The sequence below is a fragment of the Ammospiza nelsoni genome, chromosome 11 (assembly GCF_027579445.1).
Source record: "Ammospiza nelsoni isolate bAmmNel1 chromosome 11, bAmmNel1.pri, whole genome shotgun sequence".
NCBI classification, from domain to species: Eukaryota; Metazoa; Chordata; class Aves; order Passeriformes; family Passerellidae; genus Ammospiza; species Ammospiza nelsoni.
Genome location: NC_080643.1, coordinates 6,773,073 through 6,795,105, shown reverse-complemented (window position 1 = coordinate 6,795,105; position 22,033 = coordinate 6,773,073). Strand labels below are relative to the sequence as shown.

General features: G+C 46.3%; 1 protein-coding gene across 2 annotated transcripts in view; it reads right to left on the bottom strand.

Annotated features, from left to right (window-relative positions):
• Positions 1-17,331: 17,331 nt before the first annotated feature.
• PRICKLE2 (prickle planar cell polarity protein 2) overlaps positions 17,332-22,033 on the bottom strand; it is a 102,701-nt gene continuing 97,999 nt past the window's right edge. For both annotated transcript variants that reach the window (XM_059480404.1, XM_059480406.1), the window contains one exon: positions 17,332-20,007. In XM_059480404.1, coding sequence (XP_059336387.1) covers positions 19,139-20,007 — 869 coding nt within the window. In that variant the 3' untranslated portion in view covers positions 17,332-19,138. The remainder of the gene's footprint in view (positions 20,008-22,033) is intronic.

The following is a 22,033-nucleotide window of genomic DNA, read 5'->3' as shown; positions in this document are numbered from 1 at the left end:
GGTGAAGAAAACTCTCCAGATGATTTACATCATGTCTTGAGATCAAGCCTTCAAAGGTCAGAGAGAAAGGCCTTAAGCAAGGGAAGTGTGATTTAGCCCTCTATAAATGCTACTGTTATTAGTGACATTACGTCAATGGAGGTGACTTCTGGTTGCATATTTAATCTTCCTGAGCTGTGACTTGACATTACTGAGCAAAAAATCCCATGTAATTAATTCTTTTTGGTATCTTTCTATGTTGCAACCTCTCAGAAGTAAAGAAACCTGTGCTTTGTGGTATTTCATAAATACCTGGTTCGTGCCCTGTTAAGCCCTGACTGGCTGCAGCATCCAGCTCTGCTGCTGTGCAGTTTTCCTCCTGTCCTCACAGCACACTGCTCTGCAGTTGGGGCTTTGTTGAATTCTCTCTCCCTGTGGCTGATGAGAATTGCCTCTTAGCTAGGATTACTTTTCTCTCCATTTCCATTCTCCTTTCACCTCTCCCTTGACCTTCCTCTCCTCATCTTTTGCTATCTGAACCTTTTTTTTCCCCAGTTCCTTGCACTTGGGAGTAGCAATCACCTCTGGTGAATGAAATGGTTCTGCTCTTGCCTCCTTTTGGGGTGTCACTTGAGTTACTGATCATTATATTTTACATGGTGTGGATATAACAAACTGTCTTGGTTTGAAAGACAGGTGTTTGCCAAGGAAGATGGGAACCTCCCTTGAAATGGAAAATGTGACCCTCTTCCCTCCAAATTACTATAACTTTGAAATTAAGGGGCTTTCAGGGAAAGATATAGGAAAAGGAATAACAGTCCTAGTGTGCAGGTGTATACCAAGGCAAACAAACAAACAACAGCAGCAGCAGCCCCAAACAGAGCCCCAGAACACCTCTGGTACTCACCTTGAACTCTTTTTGTCTTGACTGCTCACACACACTGATTAGCACTTACTAGGCCATATATAGAATTTGCTGTTGCAGGGTTATTCCTGGTTAATTCTCTGTTTATTCCAGTGTGGCACAAGAACTGGGGTGGGATTATCCTGGTCCCAGCCAGCAGCAGGTACTGCTGAGTGATGTAACATATATTCTGCTGCTTCTCTTAGCTTCTTTCAGCTAACACTTTTCTCTGTAACAAAACAATTCATTCCTCTCCAGGTGCATAAACCATCCTTTAATGTTTTTCTAGTGTGGCCTGCATGACTGTACCTCCACACCTCACCTGCTTTCCCCTGTGTTCACACTGAATCCTGCCCTGTCATTCCCAGCCCCATTACATGAGGCTGTACCTGCTGCTCCACTTTCTGGACTGGCACCCCTGCTCCTTCCCCTGTGCTTGCAGCTCCTTGTACTGGCAATTTTGGCTGGAAGAGTATCCCTGGATGTGCCACCATCCGTCTGGCACAGGGAGCTGTTCCTTGGAGCAAGGAAAAGGCACTTTGTGAAATGCAGTTTGCTGCTTTTTTGAGCAGAGACGAAGGTGTCTGGTTTGTGGCCATCTCTGCTTGCTGGGAATTGCTGCTGTCTCCCCCCTGGCTGGAGGCTCTCTGGCACAAATCCATTCTGCTGTTGGTGCTGGATCTCACCCTCACTGTGTGTTCTCTGGTCACAGCCATCCTTGGGCAGATGCCATTTAGACACTGGTCCAACCCATCAGACAACTTGCCTTCCTGCTCAAGGCCTTGGACTTCAGTCAACTTAACCTCTGAGAAACCCTCTCATCTTCAGTTGGATGCAGGAAGGATTTCATTTGTGCTGCCTTTGCTTTTCAGTATTTTTTCCCCATAGTGTATATATATATTGTATGCACACTCTATGTACTTAAAAATATGTGCTCTGTAATCACACACACATGCATTAATTTATCTGTCTGTCTGTACATCTGTGTATGTGTATTGTAAATCTTGTAGGAGTCATACTTGCACTCATTTTTCTCTCAGAGATATTTTTTTCCTGGAGTGTTCCCTGAGCCACAGTTCTGTAGTTTGCCCCATTTTTTCCCTTTAAAATCCATTTTCCAAGAACATCTAAAATTACTAAGCTGTTTATTCAGTTGCCTTTTAATGTCTAGAACCTTTGCAAAGAAATATTTCAGAGCAGCTATTTTCAGCTACCTTTTTCATACCTACTTCTGTTTTGTGCTACTTTACTTGTAGTTTCCATGACAATTATCCCCAGAGTTAGAGGCAGCCTTGCCCTCCATTGCTGTTTTGCAAAGCAGCCATTACTCTTGCCCACTTGACATTCTGAGTGCAAAGTTCATGTTTAATACAAATTTTTTATTTCCATAGCTTCTCTATATCCCACTAGCACTGCTTGGGTTCTGCAGGTTGCTGTAATATATATTGCATCCTGCCTATTTGCCATGGTAATGATCTGGAGGGCAGAGACATCCCATCCTCAAAAGGAGAAGCATATTCTGGCTGGTGGAAGAGGACACAATGTCCCCAGAAGGACTCACACAAAGGATTAACTTCACCTGGTGCCAGGTAACCCCTGCCCCACAGTGCAGCAGAGCCAGGTTTGGTTCCTGGTAGGATGGAAGAGGAGGGTGGGCACAGTGGGTTTGTGCAGGACCTGAGCCCTGGCTGCCTCCTGCCCCCATCCCCCAACACCAGCTCCCCCCTGGGCACAGCCTCTGTTTGGCCACATCCTCCCTCCTGGGCACAGGATGCCACTTTCTTCCTGCACACTTGTTCAAACATGAAAATAATGTACTTTTAATATTTTGAACTGTATACTGTTCAATATGTATTTCAATTTCTTTTAATGTTATTATCATTTTGGTGTTTTCTCTCGCTCATTCTCCTTTTCCTGTTTTCTCCATCCCACCTCTAGTGACTCACAGCAATTTTTGAAGTGCCCAGCAGCAATCTTTTGATATATTAGCCTCATACATTTCCTTATTATCCTTATCTATTCAGTCTGGTACGTGTAACTGAGCTTTCTGTATGATCTACTCTCAAACCTTCCCTCACCCTTTCTGTGCATCTTTTTTTTTCTTTAGTTGACTGTTTCCTTCCAATTTTCCATGTGCTGCCTCCTTTCATTCTTACCTACTTGCATCCTTTCCACTCACCACCCCCAGTTTCCTCTCCTGAATCCACTTAAGTGTAATCTAAAACATACTGCTTGAAAGTGGAAGCCCAGAGAAATATTTGCTCTGGCTCTCACTAGCACCTCTCAATGCCAGTGAGCTCTGGGACAGTGGATTCTCAGCCCTGCAGTAAAATGAGCTTTTCCTGTAAGTTTAAAATTTGATTCTTTCTCACAAGCTACAGTCAAAGTGATTGTCAGCTCAAAAAATACCTTTTAACTAAATTCAAAGGAATGCATCCAGAGCAGATTTTTGAATTTCCACATGATAAAATTAATTACAATTAGCAGCTTGTTATTGAAACAGAAAACATCCAGAATGCCACAATATTTGAAGTTATATTAAGGAAAAACACAGATCAGAGAAAAAAGCTTCAAAGTCTAAACTGATTATCTTCTTGAAGAGTCTTAATTGTCTGTAAGATAAATGGGAATGAAGAACTAGGGGAAAGAGAGCTCTTGCAGAGAGAGTATGATCTTCCTCAGCACGTGAGCTGTGTGTGATTCAGTACTGAATGGCCCCAAATTACCAACCCAGGCACCCAAATGGCACCACTGACCAATGGCCCAAATGCCACCACTGACCAATGCACTGACTTGGCTCATAGTGTGGCAAGGAGGACTGAGAGCTCCCATTTCAGGTGGCTGTGGGATGATGAATGTGGCTGCTGGTTACTGAGAGCAGCTCTTCAAAGCTCCTGAAATGTTTGTTCATCCTTGTATTTGCTGTTACTCATCCTTAGTCAGATGAAATGCAGGGTTTTGCAGTCATGTGGGATGAATTGCTGGCTAAGTTCCTTGACCTGTTCCACTGGCTGCTGGAGCTGATCTGCATAGATGCATTTTGTCAGTCTGATCCTTGCTCTGTGGATTGCTCACTGTGAGATCCAGCCCAGCTGCAGCAGGGTTTGAGGCAATCTTCCTTGTCTGATGGGCCTCACCAGAGACACCCCCTTGGCAATAAGGGGTTAACCTCCCTTTCCTGAGCATCACTGGTGTTTGGTGTTCTCCTGTCCCCATGCTCTGCTGTGTATCCAGCCCCAGCTGCTTGGTACAACCTTGGTAAGAGCTCTATTCCCAAAATGCCCCATGCTCAGGGCTGTACCCAGCAGCCTGGCAGCTGGTTGTGCCAGGATGCCCAGCTGGGCTCCTCCATGGGCAGTGGGTTGCCTGGTTTGACAGTGTCTATCCACAGCTCTCCCCAGCTCAGCCTGGGTTCTTGGATGGGCTGTGGGGAAGTACAAGCAGTAGCAGAAGAAATCAGAGGAAAGAAGGAGTGGAGGACCAACCTGTACCAGGACCAGCCCCCACCATGCCCCACAGATTTGTCTCAAAGCATTAGCCAGGAGTGGGGCTGGGACCCCTAAAAAAAGGCTGGCATGAGACAAGGAGACAAGGGAGAGAAGGGGAAGGTAGCCAGGCTGGTGAGGTGGGCCTGGAAATTGCATCTGGAACTGAAGCTCCCAGACTGCATCTTTCCCTGTGTGGTTGGACTTGCCACAGTGCCCCAGGGATGTGGATTTTGGAGGCAGCCATGACTCTTCTCGAGCTGTGGTGTTTATGGCCTGCTGTGGTTTTGGCACACAGTTCCTGTTTCATGCAGGGTTTGGATATGAAGGTTCCCTGTGCCATGGGGGGCTGCTCCCAAAGTCTGAGGGCTGCATGGGCATTGTAACTGGTGACTTTTCCAGAATTCCTTTCCAAAGAAGATGGAGCCAAAGTGTGGCTGCCCTGCAGTCCCTTCTGTTGGTACAAGGCAGCTAATATTTTATTCCAAGTTGGACTAATGATGAAAATGTGCTGGACACTGGAAAGAGATGTCTTGAGCACACAAAGCAGCTTACAAGCCTGAGAAGCAGGGACGGAATTTTTCATTTGGCACAATAACCCGCATAGCGAGCACTCTTGTTTTTAATAAGCTCACAAAGCTTTCTTGGAAGCTAGGGATTTTTTTTCCATCCTGAACACATGAGGTATTTTCATTTCATAATGAATGTATGTTATGTCCAACTTCCAGAAAGCCTTTTACATAAAAAAAAAAAGAAGCAGCAAAGAATATTTCAGATGCTGAAGTGAACGGGGTGGAAGTAATCATGAAACAAATGCTGGAATATTTGCTCTGTGCTCAGAGATTGTGTGGCATCTTGTATTGTCTGAAACAGCACCAGATAATAATCATAAGTGCAAATCTCTCAGACTGGGGCAACAGGGAGAGGAGCCAATCTCTGGTCTCCATAGAGCTGGAAGAAATTTCAGATATTTCTGTTTGTCTGCAGAACAGCTGGGGACTTCTCAGACATGAATCTAATTAAGCATATTCCTTGCTACAAACACTTCAAGTCCTATTTCTGAGATCCAAATGTCTTCCCAAAATGAAGCCATAGGAATATTGCTTTCCTGCAGCCTGCTTTTTCTAATTTGGTCTGGGCAAAATTAAATTACAGTTATAAGCTCAGAGGAGAATTTACTGAAGTCAATAATATTGATTGATATTTGGGTATCAGCGTAATGCCATGCATTAGTGATAGCTGAATTTAATCCCCAGGCCCACGAGGGCTGCCAGCAGCAATGTGGGGATTGGATTGGACAGCCTGGGTGACATTTGATGTGCCTGGTCCCCCCCATCCAGTGATGGGTGTCCTCCCCACCATTTGGTACTGGTGCCTGTCCCTGCCTCCTGCATGCCCTGGGTTTGCAGGTGGTCAGGCTAGGACCAAAACTCAAATATTAAATCTTTTTTTTTTCCCTCTGTTTGCCAAATCCCAAGGTTTAAAATAATACATTTATTTTCTCAGTAGTGAAAAGGACTTGCCACAGCAAAGGGCTTAACTGGAGCCATTGCATTCTGCCGGGATGTGAAGCGGTGCAAGCCTGGCTGCCTGAGCACAGTGTGAGCAGCTGAGGCTGCAGCCCTTGGCACGTCCCTGCTGCCTCTGGCACTGGCCATGCTGAGATCCTTCAGCTGTTTTCATGGCACAAACTCTCCTGCATGGCTCTGTGGGCTGGCTGCTCATCCAGTAACCATGCCCAGAGCACAGGGCAGCTGTGCCCAAATCAGCCCTGCCACCCCTCTCTGAGACCCCATGGGAGCCCCAGCCCCACCACAGCTCTGCAAACCATTCACTTCCAGTCTGCAGCCACTTTGTTTTAAACTCTGGGTTTCAAACCAATCCAGAACAAAAAGAACATTCATTCCTGCTTGTTTGTTTTGTTTTGTGGCACAAGATTGCCACTGACTTCTCTGCTGTGTGTGGAAGCCCTCTCTGGAATTCTTGCAGATTTGGAGGAATCTTTTCCTGCTGATATTGCAGGGAATACACTAATCTGAGCAAAAATCCCAGTATTGATGTATTCATTAGAGTTTTCATCTTTTTCTTGCTGTATATATTCCTCTTAATCCAGCTTAAGCCAAGCATGAGGCTTGCAGGGGGCTGGTCCTAGCTTCAGGTCCTGCTCTCTGATGCAGGTCACAGCCATGGCAAGGCTCATTGGCAAAGCCACATTTCCTCAGACTATCTCATGCAACTGGAAAAAACAGATAAGCTTTCAGTCAAATAAGCTTGAGTCTCTTTATATGCAAAGTTATTTGTCTGTGCTCCTCAGAGAGTTTGATTTGTGTTCATTTGCATGAACCAAGTATAGTGAAACCCAGTGAATTCTCCTGACATGTTTTCACTCCTGCAAGAAACATGATGGGAAGTGGAAGGTACGATCATCTCCCTCCCTAGTGGCATCAGTAAGTATCACACATATCAGATTAAACCCTTGACATTTTTCCAACAGTGTGAAATTTGCTTGAAGATGCTGGAAAATGAGTTATAGATGTGAAAGCAAGTCTTGGAATATGAATGCAAACATGTTAACCCTAAAACCAGCATAATTTGCTTTTTCTGAAATCCTGGTGTGTGGAGCTGGAGGAGCTGGCAGGGAGAACTCCCACCACAGAGCCTGGGGGTGAGTAAGATGTGGGCCATGAGGCAGAAATGCCTTTTGGCTCCTGGGTAGTGATGGATAGCTAAATCCTGCCCAGTGATCCTCAGGGGTGCACCCCAGCACTGAGGGGGGGATATCACTTGGGGTGCCTGGGTGGTGTCAGGTGTATTCCTGCCCCAATACTGGGTGCAAACTCCTGTGTCATTGTGGCCTGTGGGAACAGTTGCCAGCTTTGCATGAGAAAAAAATACACTTTTCACTTAGCTGAAAAGATAAAACCCCTCAGGTGTTGCTGCAGTATGATCATCCACCTGTGAAAGATTTCAGGAAAAATGCGCGTTGGTTGGGGATTTGAGGTGCTCTTGTGGGCAGAACTGAGCCTTTCATGCAGAATTTAAGTCAGGACTCTTTTATGTCTCACAATGAGACTGATTTTAGTGTTTTTACTGCAAAAACTCTCCAGCAGGTTTTCAGCCACTTCTCCCCCTGACATGCTGAACTGAAAGGCACAGTAGGGTAACGATTTTGGATTTTCCATGCTGGCATTTGGGATCTGTCATGTTCTGATGGTGAAACCTCATCCTGGTAGAGTAACCCCATTAGAGCATGGCACATCCCACTCAGTCCCTGTCTTGGGGATGATTTATTATCCCATACAATTTTTTTTTGTTTTGATCTGTTTTGTTTCTGTCCCTGCCCCAGCCCCCATCCTGCCTGGCTCTGGGACTGCTGCAATAAATGGGAGAGCTGAGCTGGGGTTCCTGGAAGGAGTTTGTGGGCCAGGCTGTTGCTGCCCAGTCTCTGCCATGCCTCTATTGCTGCTGAGGGTTTTTTTGCTACACTGGAGCTGTTTCACCCCCTGCCTGCCAGGAGGTCCCTCAGCCTGGGTATAGCTGCAGACTTTCTGCTGCCTCTTGCTCTACCATTCCAGCTTGCTGCTCCAAGGTTCCTGCTAGAGCCCCTTTTGCCATCCAGAGGAGCACCAGGACCAGCTGTCCCTGTGAGCTGTAAAGGCAGCTCCTTCTCCATCCCTCTCCTGGCTGTGCCCACCATTGCTGTGTAAGGGGAGCAGCCAAGAGAGATATTGAAGCCCTTTCTCCTTAAAGGAAATGCTGATTCCAGGGCATTTCCTCCTGAAATTTGTCTTGAGACTGAGACAGTCCCCTTCTGCCTCCTCCATGGATATGCACAGGGCAGCACTGAGCAGCAGCAGAACAAAAGCTGAGAGAAATATTGTGCATTTTACTGAACAGACTAATTGTAATCCAGAGGAATTGTTGAGGCAATTACACTGTTCAAAGTGCTTTCAGTGCCTCTTAATAATTTCTTCTGCATTATCCTCTTGCTCCCTTGGAGATGACCAAGGCAGAAGTTGATTGCAACTGCTGCTTGTGAGAGTGCAGCGGTTCCTTGGGAGCCATTAGGGACACAGCAGCTGCTGGAGTTGCCATGGAGATGCCAGGACTGATTGTAAGCCAGGTGAAGTGTTCCTGCTGCTGCTGGCTCATCCCTCCTGGGGGACACGGCCACACAGCCTGAACTGGGGTGGGAGGAACAGCAGCCTCAGCCTGGCCACTTGTGCTGCTGGGAGGGATCAAAGCCAGGTGCTGGTGGCTGGAGCAGGACCCATCAGCAGTGGTGAAGCTGTTGGGAGCAGTACAGACATGTTTGAGATGTACATTTGCAAAAGGAGATTGGCCACAGGAAGGTTGGCTACACCAGATCTCTGTCCCAAATATCCTGGGCCAGCCTTTTGCAGGTTCTCTCTGGTTGGTCTCACTGACCTGGCCAGGAGCTGCTCCAAGGAGCTGTGACTGTCACTGTTCATACCCAGAGGAGGAGGAGGAGGAGGAGGAAGTAACTCCTTTTGGGGTTGTGTTGTAGCAGTGAGAAATCTGGTCTTTCAAAATCTGGCAAGCACAGTGTGACTTGAAGTACAGTCTGAGCATAAATTAGCTGTGAAGACATTTGTCTGTGGCAGAGGGAAGGTGGCTCCTTGGCAGCAGGTGGCTTGGCTTGCTTTTATGTAACAGATACTCTGTCTTCACTTAATAAACAGATAAAAGGGTGATGCAGTTGACATCAGGCTCATCTATTCTGAGATCTGGCATTTGGGAACATGGTTTCACTGCCTGGATTTGTCTGGAAGCTTGTACCATTTCACAGGCAGGAAGGTCCTTCGCTGTTAATAAACTCTGACTGAGATTTAATTGCAAGATAAGCAGGTGCCCTGTGTGCCCCAGCTTTTCCCTGCAGCCACTGCCTGCATTTGTGGTTTGCCAAAAAAATCAGACTTGCACCCAGTGCTGCCCTCTCCTATCTATCTATCTGTCTGTCTATCATCTATCCATCTCTATATATCTGCATATATATATTTATATATCTCCTACTTTATAAATATCCTGCCCTGACACAATGATCACCTCCTTTGAAAGTTAAAACAGTTCTTACATATTTCAGTCATCAGAATGAAGGTCAAGAAAATCTTTTTTGTCTTCTTTTGAGAATGGTAATGGAAAAAATATTACCAGATATGAAAACAGGGTCAAAAAGTTGCAGATAAATGGGACAGAGCATCAAGTGAAGTGACAGGAGACCTAATTATGGGATTGAAGCTGTGGTATGAAACAGGTAAAAATCTCACAGGGATTTGTATCTCCTTTTCTTTTTATTTTTTTTCCTCAAAGAACTTTAGATGCTCTTTTCTTTTCTCACCTGAGCCTTTTAGAAATCAGTATATTTTTAGCTCAAAGTTGGAGACAAGGACCAAATGGCCTTGGCATTAAATGTTTCAGTTTTCCAAAAACAGTTGGAAAGGTTTGCTTTTCCCTCCTGGTATTCAGGACTGGGTGACTGACCTTGGAAATGTGGGTGAAGTCAAGGAAAGCCATTGGGCTTTTCCCCCCCCATTTTAAATTGGAGTTTATAATCACCACCGCTACACATCCAGCTGTACTTTATACCAGCTACTCACTTCATGTGCTTAATTTAGAAGGGCAAAATTCTGTGACACCAAAATATTTTCCCATGATTGCAGCTGTCAGTTCATCCTTGCTGTGTGTGGGTGGGATGGGCCATGTGGGCCTCTGGTGGGAGGTGTTCCCTGGCAGGGAAAGGGGGACTGGATGAACTTTGAGGTCCTTTACACCCCAAACCATTCAAAGATTCTGTGTTTGCAGAGTCATGTTTGCACACCCAGGAGTGACCATTCACATTCATGCTCAAGTGCTTGCCCAGCCAAAGGTTCAAACTTGCTGGTGCAAGTGGCATTTGACAGGATAGATTAGATAGATAGATAGATAGATAGATAGATAGATAGATAGATAGATAGATAGATATAGATAGAGATAGATAGATAGATAGATAGATAGATAGATAGATAGATAGATGATAGATAGATAGATAGATAGATAGATAGATAGATAGATATAGATAGATAGATGATAGATAGATAGATGATAGATAGATAGATAGATAGATAGATAGATAGATAGATAGATAGATAGACAGATGATAGATAGATAGATAGATAGATAGATAGATATAGATAGATTGATAGATAGATGATAGATAGAGAGATAGATAGATGATAGATAGATAGACAGCCAGCCACAAACCTCAGAAATTCAGGCTTCTGAAATACAGAGACACACAGACTGAGGGAGGAAATTAGCAATCAAGTTAAGGTTAAGTTGAGAAAATGCCCCCTGTGCCTTGTGCTGTGTTGTGAGAAGAATAAGAAGTGTGTGCTCTGCAGGTGGGCAGAGCCTGGGAAGATGCTGGTGGGCAATCCATTTGCACAGTCCTGTGCTGGGAAAGCGCTGGTGATGCATCAGTGAGAGGGAAATATTACTTTGTGGGTCTGTAGTGTCCTCCCACTGCTCCCGAGGCTCCTCATTTCCCAAGGTTCCATGAATAAATAATGCAGTATGAAAGTACAGGCAAGGTGTTTATCAGGGCTGCTAGATGGAAGCACATCTGGAGCTGATTTGGAACTGGCTGTTCTGCCTACAGGTTAATGTAGTGGCTTTTGGGAACATCACTGCTCTGGGAGAACATGCATGCTGCTGGGGAGAGGGTATCATACTGCTCCCAGAACATGCTTATCTTTAGGAAAGAGTGCTGGGAAATCTTTCTTCACTTTGGTGAAATGATTACTGCCTTATCATTCAGAGCTTGAGGGATATATCCATGCTGTTATTATAACATGTTATTTCTTCACAGTTCCTCATGTAAATGGTGGAGGCTGTGATGTCTGTGTGTGTATGGGCAGGAGAGAGAGCCTTGTGTCTCTGTAAATGAAAATCCATCTGTTTTCTGTGCTGGAGGTGGATGCTCAGTGCCAGGCAGAGGCTGCTTGCTCGGGTGGTCACAGTGGTCAGCTGAAGCAGCCCTTTTTTGTTGTTATAATGAGCAAAACCTCAATCTTCTGGGGTCCACATGTGCAGGGACAATGGCTCAGTCCTCTCTGGACAGAGGATTTACCTCCTGGAGAGGACCCTCTTCCCAAGCACGTGGTGCTTCCAGCATCTCTGGAAGTGTTTGATCTTGGAGCCTCGCTTGCTGCCTTCAAACCTTGGCACAAACTCCTACTCAATTTTCTATTATTTTTTCCCATTCTTTAGCTTGTTTCATTCCTTATCCCAGTTTTCTCCTGTACATGTGATTGAATCCAATAGTGTTCCCTGCACAATTATGGAGGTCTAGAATATTGCACTGAACTCTGATCATAAAACTGTCACCTGTGGAAAAAAAAAATTGCATTACACCTGGAAATAAAATCAAAATTTAAATTTCTCTGAAAGGAAAAATGAGGATTGAGCAATTTTCATTGTAATCTTCATGTCTTAAACCAATCTCAATATTCTAGCAATAATTTTGTCTTGTTTTGACCTGAAAGAATCAAAGTCTTTCTTTTCTGACAAGGCTGACAGATGCTTTGACTGATGACAGCAAAAATCAGGTCTTTTAGTCTAAGAAATGTTACAACATGATTTGCATACAAACAGGGACTGAGACAAGCTCTTGAAAATCTCTTGCACTTGCAAATCCTGACATTGGAGATGAATAAAAGGAATTTTATTCCCTGAGCCCAGTGGATGCTCAGCAATTATGACATTGTCATAAACATTGGTTTGAAACTCCAAATTATGAAAGTGAAACTGGGAGATTTTTGCCTTTTTCCCCCTAGAAAAGCTCTCCCCACCCTCTCCCAGCTGTTAACAATTCAGGAGCATTAAAGGCAGGGATCTCTGGGGCTGCATGGAGCCCTGTGGGGAGCCAGGCTTGTTTGCTCCAGTTCTCTGTGCATCCCAAATCAACTTCTCCTCTTTGTATCTTTGCCGTAAACAATTATCTTCATAAATATGCAAAGATTTGCCTCCTCTAGCAAAACCCTCCACTGTCACAACTGGGCCAGGCTGTGAAGCCAGGCACATTTATTCCCAGCACTGTGAATTCCAAAATGAACTGCTGGGAGGCCAAGTGTTGGGAGAGGAGGCTGCTGTGGTGCTCCTGCCCAGGGGACGCCTTGCTGTGCGCCCAGCGAGCAGAAAGCTTCTCCCCTTCCCCTTTCACTTCTTCTCCTTTGCCTTTCTGCTTTCCTCTTTCCCATTTATTTTGCCCTTTTGCCTTCCCTTTTCCCTTTTCCCTTTTCCCTTTTCCCTTTTCCCTTTTCCCTTTTCCCTTTCCCTTTTCACTTTTCCCTTTCCCTTTTCCTTTTTTCCTTTCCCTTTCCCTTTCCCTTTTTTCCTTTCCCTTTCCTTTTTTTCCTTTCCCTTTCCCTTTCCCTTTTTTCCTTTCCATTTCCTTTTTTTCCTTTCCCTTCAGGCTGGCAGACCCCACCAGTGCTGTCAGCTGAGCCATCTCCACCCCAGATTGGGGCCACATCACCACTTTTGGAAGATCTCATGGAGGTTCCCCACACATCACATCTCTTGGACCAAAACCTTGGAAATTTTCATCTAAGCCTCGAGGATTTTGCAGTGACTCTCCCTGGCTCCCCCTTGCTCCTGTGAGAGCAGTGTGAGATGCAAGTGTTTTACTCAACATTTTAAAACTGTTTGCTACAGGAGTCTATGAATTTAGTAAAACTTCCTAAATATTCCCAAACTGCTCAGCAGGCACGTGATGAGGGATGGAGTGGATTGAGGAAGCAGGATTTACTATTTTGAAGAGTCATCACATAAATTATTCAGCAGCCCTTATGTGCCCAGCTGTGTTTACTGTCCTGGGCCAGGAGCTCCAGAGGCTGCTGCTCCCAACAAGGAGCAATTTTGCTGCTTTGGCTTTTGGTGGGGAGTCAAGGTCAGACCCAAGCCAGGCAGATGGGGCAGGAGGATGGGGGACTCATTGGAAGCCTCTGACAGGAAAAATCTCCACTGGGCCAATACATGAATGGCCTTTCCAACAGGCACTCTGTGCAATGTGAATGAGCAGTGGTAATTACAGAACTGCAGCAGCTCCAGATGTTTTGTGTATGTTTCAGTTGTCATTTATTTGTTTTCTATGCCAAGTTACTTGGGATACCAAAAAATGTAAATAATGAATATGTGATGAGCAGCGAGAATGAATCCCTGCCCTGCCTCCCTCTTCCAATAAAGCTAATTAATCCAAGTACCAAAATAAAAACTGCTTGAGTCTGCTCCAGCATCAGCCATGAAAGCGTTCTCATGAGCAGATAATTGACAATTAAGGCCCAACTTACAGAAAAGAAGAAAAAACCCCAAGTTTTATAGAGCTAAAGCTCTATAGCAGCAAAGATCTAAGGGAGGAAACAACTCTCATAGAAATTGCTGGCATGCAGTGCCAACAAAGCAGGCTCAAACCCTGAGCCACTGGTTTAAATCAGAACTCCTTTGCCAGCCTCCTTCACCCCAGATTTTAAGTTCCTTGTTGTTCAAAGCATGATTGTGGTGGAGGTTTGGAGATGGGGAAACTGAGGCACGGGGCACACACAGGGCTGGCAGCTGAAGGGATCCCTGTGTTTGGGTGGCAGTGATTGCCTGGCTGGTTTGTTAGAGGGCAGGGCAAGTGCTGATGTGTCCAGGGCCTGATGGCTCAGGGCTGGCTTGATTTGGGATCCCAGTCCAGAGGGCTGAGCTTTGCCTGCAGGAATTACATGGGATATGTACATATAGATATATACTGTGATCTGATGTGTGCTCTTCAGAGTTTAATGCTTTATTTAGACTGAATTAACTTGCTTCACAGGGCTTTGTTTATCCATTTTAATAAATCATCTCTTTCAGCTAAATCTTGCCTTAAGAGTTGATCATATCCAGACCCTCTAAGAGCACAGCAGATATAAATATTTGCTTTTACAAGGGGAAAACTCTCCTGAGAATGCTTTAGCAACTGACTGGGTTTGCCTAGAACAAGGAAACTGGTAATTTGCTGAGTGTTAACAAGAAGTGAAGAAGCAGAAAGGTGGAGCTGCCTTTGGTCCCTGACCTAAGGGCCAGTGTCCCATAGGTGGCAAAGCCTGTGACCTGGCTTCCTCTGTCCTCCCAGTGAGGATGCAGCTTGGCTGCAGATGGAGCTGATGTTTTAACACAGAGCACAACACTGGAGTCATTGTTGATGAGCAGAGGCAGCAAATTCAAATCATTTGAACTTTTAAATTTTTCTTCCCTCCTCAGAGATTCAGACAAACTCGTTGATGCTTTTGGAAAGGGGCCCCAGCTCTCCAGTGACTCCCCTTTGTACTCAAACCGGATCTGAATTCCTAAATAGTTTTAAGGATCTAGGTTAAAAGTGTATTGCATAAAAAAAAAGAAAAAAAGGATAATCTTAAAAATAAAATCCTCTGGAATTGCTCTAAGTTAATGAGCTTTTCTGGACATGGAGGATGGCCATCTAATAGGTGGCAGATAATCTTCAGGAGAACGAGGACAGCCTAGATTTCAAGAATACCACAATTGTATGTAAATGCAAGGAGCTGGGAGCTTTTTTTAGTCTGAAAGAGCAAAGTTCATCAGCTATCAGGGCAGTTCAAAGCCCAGGAGCCCAGACAAAATGAGAGCTGGGGAGGGGGCACAGCAGCAGTGCCAGGTGGGTGCTGCTAACCCCCTACTGCACAGGCATGGATTTTTGGCGTATTAAATTGTGAGGGTAAACGTGTCTGTTTCTCAGGAGCAGTTGGTCTTTGCCAAACTGAGGTAATTTATTAACCCTCCACTCAGCAATGCTGTCCCTTCCTTCATAAGCAACTAGGTTTTCAAAGCCACTGAGTGCCTTGGGCTATGCCAGAGTCACTTGGGCCTTTAGCAAATGTGGGATTATCTGTGGATGATAATTTCCAGACAAAGTGCTGCTGAATATTTCTAACTTTACACTTCTGATCTTTCTGCAGAGGCTTTCTTCATCTCATTATGATGTGTCTCCCAGGTTCAAGGCTATGTGGCCTTTGGCTTCCTGAAAAACAAGCCTTAGGTGTGCTAGAAGCTTCCCTGCACAGCTCTAGGGGTTTTTGGGCCAACATGTTGTCATGCTGGGGTGTTTCAGGTGTTGCAGGGACCTTAGAGAGCCCCCCATGTCTGCTGGGGAACATGGATGTGAAGGATGCTGTGCTCCCACCATCACGAGTCATGGCCAAGCATGTGATGCAAACCTTAGCCTTGCAATAGAGGTTAACACCAGCCCATCCCATGGTAACACTGGCTGGGTTTTGCCAAGGACTTTCTGGAGAAAAAAAGGAGGAAAAAGAGAGATTTTCCAGAAGAAACCTGTGGTAGCAATAGACCGTAGCAATCAGATTGAATTATTTTTGTAAGTGACAGTGACAGTGTGCCAGGCTGGCTCTGGCAGCACAGCTGTCTGGAGGAGCCCAGTAACAAACCTCCAGCTTGGCCAAAGCAGGGACACTGCAGGTGAGCCCAGGGGAGCTGGGAGCCACTGACACTCACCCTGAGCTTCAGGTGGGGTCACCTTCAGCAGCTCTGGAGACGCAAAAGCAACGTCAGCACACGGGCCCCGCTTCCAGGGGCAGCAGGCACAGAGAGGGGAATCAGCAGGGCCAGATGGCAATGGAGCAAGATTTTACAGACTTGTAGCTCCATCCCTCAAGCTCAGTGGGTTTGTCAGAAATGGTTTATCATACTCCAACTGGGCTAAGCAGAAAAAAAAACCAACTTCTTTTTTCTTTTTCAATCACGTGCCTCAAAGTGTACTGGACTTCTGGAGCCCATATGAAAAATCAAAAGGGTTTGGAAGCTGCATTTGCATTTATTGCTGAAATTTGTACCAACTCTGACTCTCCTAGAAAATGTGATCTGCCACTTTTCTGTGGTGCTGGTGAAGGGTCCATCAGAGGGCAATATCACCTGAGAGACTCTTTTCTCCTGTTGCTGCCCTCTGTTCCAATTCCAGCACTGCATTAAAACTGGGGTGCATTGCAGGGATGCAGAGATGCTCTGCAGTGAGAACCAAATTTTTAAGAGTTGCTTCGACCATCAAAATCATTGTGTGAACAGAGGCACTGTGCCTGGGATTTTAGCAGAAAAACTGCCTGTGCAGAGTGCTGCAATTCTGCTGCCTGGAGTCTCTAAACCTGTTCTGTTACCCCTGGGGAGAGGCAGCAAGCAGGGAAAGGGGAAAGGCTGGGATGAGTTTTTTACAATTTGCTGAGCTACCCAAGCCCCTGCTGCACAAGAGCAGCTCAGCTGTACCAGAGCTGACAGACATTTGTTGTGCTTTTAATCACTGACAATGAATTAAACTGTACATATTAATTAGATATTATAGAATAACCTGTAGTTACAGTGCATATTGGTTGCTGTAAGCAATACCCCTATCCAGCTTAACAGGTCTGTTTTGGAAAACATGGAAAGATCTGTGAACTTCTGAGAAAAGGCTGTTATTTGTACATTTATTTATACATTTTAGGTTGATAGTCTCCCCCAGTATGCCAGAGGACCAGCAGGGATTTCAGCTGAGCTGTGCTGGCTTTTACCAGGTGAAGACTTCAAAATGTGTGGATTTGGCTCTTGGGAATATCTTTGAGCGGTGAACATGGTGGTGTTGGGTTGTTCTTGCTCAATGATTTTAGAGTTTTTTCCCAACCTTAATGAATCTGTGATGTGGCTTTTTTAACAACAAATAATGGGTCCAGGTTACAACACTAGGTCACCAACCCTGAGGAAGGTGTGTGGTGTGCAGGAGAAGCTCCTCCACCAGCTTTCCCTGCCCACTAAAACCAAGCCAACGATTGAGCTGAGCTGGTTTTTGTGCTTTTATTTAAAGATCAGCTTAGTAAAAATCAAGTTTTCTACTCATGATTAACCAACACTCCTTAAGAGCAAAAAACGTACACAAGACTCTTCTCTTTGGATGAATATTTCCATTTATTCCAACTGGAAAAAACATTTTTTAAATATATTTAAGTATCATTTCTTTTTTTTTTTTTTTTTAAAGGAATAATAATTATCACATTGTCCTTTACAAACAACAAAAAAATTCCTAGCAATAGTCTGTGGTATGGAGACATCCATCTTCTAGATTTTTCTGCATCTGCTGCTTTGAGTAGGCATGGGGGTGTCCCTGTGTGTGCCCAGGGCTGCCAGTGCCACCCCTGCAGTGGGATCCACGTTCCCAGGGTGCAGGGAGGGACACCCTGAGGTGCCAGCAGCACATGGGCCAGGGCAATGCAGCTGCTTGAGCTCTCAGCCCTGCTGTGGCTCAAAGCCCAGCCTTAGCTTAACCCCACAGGTGCTCTGGGGGCCAAGAGCCCCTTTTGCAAACTTGCTCCTTTATGGGAAGCACTGGGACAACCTGGCCTTGGCTTGCAGCTGGGATGGCAGAACCCCAATGGATTAAAGCACACAGAGAACAAACTCACATCCACCAGAATACAACACAGCTGAGCCCCATGCAGGGGCCCTCTGCCACGGCAGGGGCTGGGCTGAGCCCCCAGGGGACAAACCCTGGCCACAAAGAGCCCCAGAGGGCCCAGGGCAGCTTGCCAGGCAGGAGGGGCCGTGGGGAGCAGTTTGCAGGTGTTCTCATATGTCGTAGGCAGGAGGCAATACTGAGACTTCCACTTGGTAATGAACAGCAGTTAACCCAGGAGACTAGAGCACCATAAGACAAGTCTATATTCAAAACAACGTCATGCTGACATCACACAATTGCACCATTTACACTTTATTTACTCCAAATAATAGTTCAATGTTTAGTAACTTCAGCGTTCTCTACAGAGGTGTGAAATTCCTTCTCCAGCTTTGGTAATTTACAATGTTGCAGACATTTGGTAGTTCTGGTCTTTCCTATTTAATAATAGTAATAATTTTTAAAAAAGGCCCTTTTGCAGCTGTCAGGGGTTCCTGTATCTGACTGATGGAGTGTACCTGCAAATCACAGGCTTCAAAATGCCACTGAGGCTTGTCAAGATTTAATGAATCAAAAAACATTCTGTTTATTGACCAGGACCAAAGCAAATAAACAGAAAAAAATGGGTTAAAACAACTAAAACCCTCAAAACCAATGAAAACTCAGACTCTCACTGATAAACTTAAGTGATGATGAAATGGAAAGGGGGGTTCCAAAGTATTGTTTGGTTAGCTCTGACTGAAAACAATTCTGAACGTGCATGCATTTTCCCAGTGACTCCTAAGATATAGAAATTCCTCTGATATTACAAAATACAAAAATATTTTCTCCAAACTCTCATTTACATCGCATTTACAACAATCATGGAAATAACTTAGGCTCCCACACTGTCCAAGAGACAAATCACCTACCAACATGGCTAATGGAAAACAAAAATGTGGTGGAAAGCAAAACCTACCAGCAAACAACTGATGCTGAGAGTCAACAGTGGCAACCAAAACGTACGGACAAACAGAGCTCAAGGGGCTGGCAGTATCTGGGAGAAGGAAGAGAAACTACTGGGTAAATATTGCAGGCTAAAGTGAACTTTTAAAATTTTTATCTCCAAAGTAAGATGTGCAAAATATACTCACTGTGCCCAGGATTATGACTATTTATAGAAGCCAGTCTACAACCTCCTTAACAAATCCCTACTCTTCGGGCCTTTTTTTTGTTACAATAAAAGCACTTACATGATCTAAAACAGTGCAAGATCGTGAGTTAATTTACATTCTCCCAAGGTGCCTGGCGAGGATTCCATTAGGATATGATGCAGTTCTTGCTCTTCTGTCTTTTCCTGCTGTGCAACTGTCCCCTGGCCCCCACCGTGGAGGACTTGGGCATGCTGTAGGAGCCGTACTTGTGCAGCAGCTCCTCGCTGGTCACGTACCGGAGGCGGGCGGGCTGCGGGATGGGCTCCCCGAGGAAATAGCCCTCGTTGTCGGACTCCGAAGAGGAGGAGCAGGTGGAGCACCAGTCGTACTCGGCGAAGTAGGGCCCCCACCTCTCGCCCAAGTGGTTCTGCAAGGCGAGATCCGACACCGTCCGGGGACAGTGGCCGTAGACATCCCTGTAGGGACCCTGCTCCACGGTCTCCCTGCAGCTCCTCTGGTGCACGAAGGGGTCGTAGTCGTCCCTGGCGCGCAGCGAGGGTCTCTCCTTGAGGCGGTAGCTCTGCTCGCTGGCCAGGTGCAGGGCGTTGTCGGAGCGGGAGCGCCGCGAGCGCCGGGGCCGGTGCGGGCGGTAGTGCCGCTCGTCGTCGCGGAGCACGGTTCTGCGGCGCGTGCGCTCGCTCATGGGCGCGTGCCGGGGGATCTCCTGCGGGCCCAGCTGGCCCCCGGGCACCCCGCTGCCGTAGTCGAAGCTCTGGTGCATCCGCCCGTGCGACGGCCGCTCCTGGTAGCCCAGGGGGCTGGCGAGGTCGTGCAGGGTGGGCTCCATGTCCTGGTACTGCTGCGCCGACAGCAGGCTGCGCACGGACTCGGCGCTGCGGAACTGCATGGAGGAGTTCAGCGTGCCCATGTTGCTCATCTTCTCCGAGACGTTCATGCCCGAGTCTTTGCTCAGGTCAGGCATGGAGAACCTGGAAAGGTGCTCCTGGCGCTTGGCTCCGCCGTCTGCTGAGAGGCCTTGGCAGGAAAAGGGTAAAGGGAAAAAAAATAAAAGAAGAAGTTAAGAAAGAGAATTTTCTGTCAGCTAAGATGCAGGGTGGAGGCTGGTTTTGGCCCAAGACTTTTGCCATAAAAAGTAACTCAGTGGTATTGATCCTGTCCTGAAGTGCCCTTTTTAAGAGGAGGACTTTAATTTTTTTTTAAAGAGCAGGCAGTTCCTCCTTTGGGGAAATCACACCCATTTAAGGTGTTTTGAGTTGGACTCCAAGCTGATTTTCACGACTTCCTTTCCCATATGTCTGCACTGTCTGCGACTTGATAGGAATAACCAACGATGCCAGGGAGAAATCATGTGTCAGAGGTAACCTGAGGCCTCCTGCACGCCAAGCTAACTAGGGTGCCATGATCCAGCACTCACACCTTCTGCAATGACAACACATTTTGGAGGACTAAACAATGTCAGTGGCAGATGAAAACGCAGCCACTGACTGAATTCAGGGTTCTCACTGTGCTGCACCTCACAGGTCCCCTGAATGACAGTCGTGGAGAGACCAAAATTGCAGTTGGGTTTCCCAGGAAGCAAGGAAACACCCAAGCACCAGAGGGTCTGCTGGAGCTCCCTGTGAGCAGCAGGACAGTGGGAGGGCCAGACTATTCCTGCAGATATCCAGGGAGTTGTGCATGGGCAGGAGCCAGAAATGTGAGCTCCACCTTGATGGGTTGCCCTGCTTGGGAAGGTGACCCATTAGATCTATCTCTCCAATGTGCCAACGAGCCCTGGGCTCCTGCAAAGCCCTTTCCTTCAGCCCAGGAAGCCTTCACCTGGCAGCAGGGAAGAAGTGGGGTGTCTGCTCAGTACCTGCCTGTCAACAAGACACTCAACGCACCCCACAGTGCCCTGGTCCTTGGCCTGTTTCATGGGTGTTTCCTGACTAGTTTCTGACTGTCTCCCTGTTGGCTTGACAACTGGCAGCAGGCACTGGCTGCATTGCATGCTCAGGACAAGATGTTTTGCAAGTTATTTCAAAGAAAATCTGTTCCATCCCAAATCAAACGCGGAATGTTTGCTTTGGCACCCTTCTCTCCATCCCTTCTCCCACAACATCCCACTGCAGACCCAAAACAGCACCGTCAGCAGAATTTCCAACATGACACACAGCCTTTATGCAATCACCAACAATTTATGACTTTGTAAATTAATTATAAAAAATAACAACCCAGCCCACAATTCAAGAATAAAGCCTTGTTTCCCTTAAAAAAGCTGTTTGCATTTCATCAAGAGCTTGGCTCCTTTCGCATTAGCTGCTGCTGCTAAACCTGAACAAGAACAAGGGTTGCTGTCACTAACCCCATTCATGAGCTGCTTTAGGGTTTCCTCGGGCTCAGCCTTGAAAAGATCAACAGATCTTGCAAAGCTGGGCAGAGTTTTCCAAATCCTGCTTTCGGTGGCATCAGGGAGAGCTTTAGCCATTACTGGCCCTCACATGGTTTGGTTTTGCTCCCTGAGTTCCAGCTTCTTTGCTTTTCTGTTGTTAATGAGAATGCTTTTGGAGTTTATGATTACAGAGGAAGGTAAAGTGAAGGATCCCTGAAGGCTACAGGAAGAGGGAAAGGCTGGGTAAAAACAAGGGAAAGTCATGTTTTTTTTTAAAAGGATACACAACTTAATGCTTTCTTTTTTCCTCCCTAAGTCACACTGAGTGAGCAAGCCCAACCCCACCCAGTGCCCTTTGGAAAAAGCCCTGTGGATGGGCTTCCCCTCCCCTTTGAAGAACTGCCCTCCCACACTCCACACACCCATAATGTTTCTCCTCGCTGGAGCTGCAATTTTCTGCCTGTGAACCCAGTGGAGGCATCTGTCACATCCCCATGTCCCCTCCTGTGCCACTGTGGAGGAGCCCAGCAGCCCCTGGCGAGGGAGAAGCAACTTGGGAACATGCGCAAAGATTCCTGAAAAGCCGGAGCAACAGCGGGACTGCCGGCAGAGCTGATCACAATGAGAATCATGGCTGGTGACAGCCCAATGTGGCCTTAATCACATCTG